Consider the following 4,681-nt stretch of genomic DNA (forward strand, 5'->3'; position numbering starts at 1 on the left):
ATGCTCCCTCCAACCATCCACCTGGCCAGGCCTGATTTTTTTAAAATCTTTTTTTTAAAATATATTTTATTGATTTCAGAAAAGAAGGGAGAGGGAGAGAGAGAAAATTCAATGATGAGAGAGAATCACGGATCAGCTGCCTCCCGCACACCCCACACTGGGAATCAAGTCTGCAACCCAGGCATGTGCCCTGACTGAATGGAACAGTGACCTCCTGGTTCATAGGTCAGTGCTCAACCACCAAGTCAGGCCAGCCAGGCAGGCCAGATTTTCTTTTTAAAGCCATTTTATTTTTAGAGAACTTTCCACTTTTCTTAGTTATACAGTCACGTTGGGGCACCTGCCAGAAAATCATTTTCCCTTTAAAAAAAAAATATGCTAGAATGTGAATGCAGCCATTGAATTCAAAACAGATTTCCCATAGTGTAATCCCCTGGGCATTACAATTTGTGGCTGAAAGTTGACTGAAACGGAGGATCTAGAGTTACCTCTCCCCTCCCCCCACCCCACCCTCACCCCGCCCCCCGGATAAAATAGGATTAATAACCTGAAATCGTCAAGTCTCCAGGACCCGCGGGACAATCCCTCTTGCGCTGTAGGCTGCAGCTCCTGTAATTTTGGGAAAGACTGGCCCAGGCACTCTAAGCCCCGGGGAAGGCAGAGGGAAGGTGGTACCTGAGCAAGGTGTGAGCCATTCAGAGGCAGCCCGGGGCCGCCACTCACCTGGAGGAGGAGGAGCTGGCGTCCAGACCCACCCGGACCCAGAGGAAACGCGAGCCTCGGCCGGCCAGGTGAGGAAGGGAACGCCCGCCCCGTCGCCTCCGGAAGCCGGAGCAGCTCCCGATTACCAGCAGGGGCGGAGCCGGCCCGGGCCACCTGAGCCGAAGCGAAACTGTGGGGTCTGGTCGGTGCACCCAGAACCCGGAACTTAGACTCACCTGTGCGAGGGCCAGAGGCGGGGCCGGGCCAAAACTCACCTGCGCCCGCGGAAAACTGACCGGGAGTAGCCCCCGGGATCGCCCAGCGCGGAGGCGGAGGCGGAGGCGACCGGCCGGCCCCACCTGAGCCACCCTCCGTCCGCCCGTGCGCCCCTGCCGGCGGGGCCGCCATGACCTGGAGCGCCACGGCGCGGGGCGCCCACCAGCCCGACAACACCGCGTTCACGCAGCAGCGCCTCCCCGCCTGGCAGCCGCTGCTGTCGGCCAGCATCACGCTGCCGCTCTTCTTCTGCGCGGGCCTGGCCTTCATCGGCCTGGGCCTGGGCCTCTACTACTCGTCCAAACGGCATCCAGGAGCGCGGGTACGAACTACACGGGCAACCCGGCACCGGCGACTGCTCGCTGTGCGGCGTGGCCGACCAGGACCGCGCGCCGCCGCCCAGCTGCCGGTGCGCCTGGAACTTCTCGCTGCCCGAGCTCTTCCAAGGCCCCGTGTACCTCTACTACGAGCTCACCAACTTCTACCAGAACAACCGGCGCTACGGCGTGTCCCGCGACGACGCGCAGCTGAGCGGGCTGCAGAGCGCCCTGCGCCACCCGGTCAACGAGTGCTTCCCCTACCAGTTCAGCGCCAAGGGCGTGCCCATCGCGCCCTGCGGCGCCATCGCCAACAGCCTCTTCAATGACACCTTCACGCTGTGGCACCAGCGCCTGCCTGGCGGGCCCTACGTCGAGGTGCCGCTCGACCGCACCGGCATCGCCTGGTGGACCGACTACCACGTCAAGTTCCACAACCCGCCGCTGGTGAACGGCAGCCTGGCGCTGGCTTTCAGGGGCACCACGCGCCCGCCCAACTGGCCCGTGCCGGTCTACCAGCTCAGCCCCGACCCCAACAACACCGGCTTCATCAACCAGGACTTCGTGGTGTGGATGCGCACGGCGGCGCTGCCCTGGTTCCGCAAGCTGTACGCGCGCATCCGCCAGGGCAACTACTCCGCCGGCCTGCCGCGCGGCAACTACCGCGTCAACATCACCTACAACTACCCGGTGCGCGCCTTCGGCGGCCACAAGCGCATCATCCTCAGCAACATCTCCTGGATGGGTGGCAAGAACCCCTTCTTGGGCATCGCCTACCTGGTCGTCGGGTCCCTCTGCATCCTCACGGGCTTTGTCATGCTGGTCGTCTACATTCGCTACCAGGACCAGAACGACGAGGCTGAGGACCAGGAGTGATACCTGCTTTCAAAGCATCCGTCCTGCTTCTTGCCAAAACTCTCTTGCAAGCTTCTCCCCCTCGCCCCTGCGCCCCTCACCCAGTTCCAACCTAGCCTCACTTTTCCTCCTGTGTGGATGAGGGGACCAGAGGGAGTCATTGCACCCTATTGGGGGCTACCAGACTTGTTGGGATGTTTGGGCTGTGGGATATGACCACCTTGCAAGATCTCCCCAGCTCCTTCACGATTTACCGAGTTGACGCGTTAGGTTTTAAGTTCCGTAGCATTTGAGAACGAAAGGGACAGTAGAGACTCCTTTTTCATCTATTTAATGAAGAGACAGACCTGGAGGTGTTAAATAACTCATTCAAGATCAGGCAGCTACTCTTTGGCTCCTAACTCTGATTCCGGAGCATTTACCACTACGACAGTGGTTTCATTCCTTTTTTGGCGGGGGTCGGGGTCGAGAGTGAAGCCCACAAATAGCCTGCAGAGATATGAAGATGTGGGGAAGACCATGCGTGTTTAATATGTAGGTAGATTAGGAGGCACCATCCCCAGCGATTCTAACACAGTGAGGCCTCGGTGAGACCCTTGAAGCTGCGTTTCAAGCCCCTCCGGAGATTCCTCCTGAATCAGGAAACAAGTAGAATACTGATTGTTTCCCGATTTCCCCCTGTGCCTGGGGCTGGGCCTGAAGCAATCCCCTGAGCCCAGCTTTTCAGGTAGTCCTTTATTCCCAGGGCCAGTGGCAACAGGTGTTGCAGGTTTGGTCTAGCACTCCTCCTTGAACCCGGAAGGGAACGTTTTAATCTTAGAATCAGGTGGCTGGAAAGGATCTTAGAGGGAAAGTGATTTTTCTAAGTCTTATCTGTGTCTCCTGAGTTCCGACTCAGTCCTCTGTGTCATTAAATTATGTCTTATGCTTAAAGAGAAAGGGCTAAGTTCCTACCTTTTCCCTTAGGTCTAAGAAAACAACAACAACACTTTTTAATTTATGTTCTTCAATGGAGCTGGTTTGTTCCTACTAATTATGTTTAAATGAATGCTAAGGACTATACTAGTAGTCTTATGTAAGTAGAATCATACGAATTATTTGAACATTTGAGATGTTAAATTCTGACTACTCTAAAAATATCCTAATATATACAAAGTTATTCTAAGAAGCAAAAGAATTTTTAAAACACTTTTTTATGGCTAAGGAACTTAAGAAAAAAACACCTTAGTGATATCATGTTAACCAGTTTGCCGGCTGAAAGTGGTTATATGGTATCCTGTCAGTGTCTGCTCTTACAGCTCCTTCCCAGTTACTACTGGTTTTGCTCAGGCCTGTAAAGCAATGCAAGGCCTTGGAGGAGTTTCCTTTTAGTAGTCAAAGAAATACTGAATTGTATTGAGTATTTAACATTAATTTTGTTTTACTCTAGTTCTTTAAAAAATAATGATGGGTGGATAGCACGCAAATTCATGACATCTGGTCAGATCTTCAGGAATGTGATTTCAGAGATTCTGTTCCACTACTTGCATAACAAATATATATATTTTAGCAATTCCAGGGTGTTGGTTTCCCAACACCCTGAAGGTGACACAATTGTATGTCAGATTTTAGGCTATGAAAATATGATCATTATATAGAGGAATTTTTATTTATTATGAATGTTTAATTCAGCAGCTCACTAGCTTAGTTAGCCCTTCTTTATGTTGGATAAGAGAATTTACTCCATTTTTTTTACTATGTAGCTGAGAGCAATAATGTATTTTGCTATCAGTTGTACAGTATTCAGTCTATTGCTGTAAAATTTTAAGTGAGACTGCAAAATGTAAGGTATCTGATTAAATCAGTGAATCAGGCCCTGTTCTCTGGGTTTTTGAAAAAGAATAAAGGTTATGTTTGTTTTACCTTTGTTATCGCATTTGCTTAATGCTTTTGAACTATGATCTTAAAGGCACAAACAGTACCAACCTCTTTGCTCATTTATTTTTAGCAGACTTAATATTGCAGCAAGAAAATCATCTTTGAGAATATGGCTCAAAGTGAACTCAATCTTTCAGTGCTAACTACTTAAAACAATTTGAACTTATTTTAACATCAACATGTAGTATGAATTAAGTGATCTTCAACAATTGTTTGAATTTGGTAAAATGTGGTCAATTTAAAAATACGTATTTAGTATTAAAAGTAATTAATGAATGTGACTATAGCAGTCTTATTCATATCTGCACTTTATTCAAATTCTGAATTGCAATTATTTGTTAGGTATTTTGTACCACAAAACCTCAAACCTTAAAAGCAAAAATGTGTGAAATATTTTCCTGTGCTGTAGCATTTTGTTTGCTATCTCAGGATTCTAGCCAGGCTTGAATTCTCTGTTGCCCAGTAAATGTGTCCTACCTTAATTGGTCTTCTGGGATGAGAAAAAAAAAAAGTGGATCTCAATAATGGGACTGGAAATGTGCTTTGACCTATCTTGATAAAATAGAATGCAAAAAACAAAAACAAAACCAAACAACTAAGTGGCCAGTGGGAAC

At 49.5% G+C, this 4,681-nt stretch overlaps 1 protein-coding gene across 1 annotated transcript; it reads left to right on the top strand.

Moving 5' to 3' along the window:
* Nucleotides 1–556: 556 nt before the first annotated feature.
* TMEM30B (transmembrane protein 30B) lies at nt 557–4,051 on the top strand. Its single transcript, XM_006109776.3, is given in 2 exon segments — nt 557–1,279; nt 1,281–4,051. Coding segments are annotated over 2 exon segments (1,062 nt in total). The 5' UTR covers nt 557–1,108; the 3' UTR covers nt 2,172–4,051.
* Nucleotides 4,052–4,681: the final 630 nt, after the last annotated feature.

Source organism: Myotis lucifugus, unplaced genomic scaffold, assembly GCF_000147115.1.
Source record: "Myotis lucifugus unplaced genomic scaffold, Myoluc2.0 scaffold_166, whole genome shotgun sequence".
In the NCBI taxonomy this organism is placed as follows: domain Eukaryota; kingdom Metazoa; phylum Chordata; class Mammalia; order Chiroptera; family Vespertilionidae; genus Myotis; species Myotis lucifugus.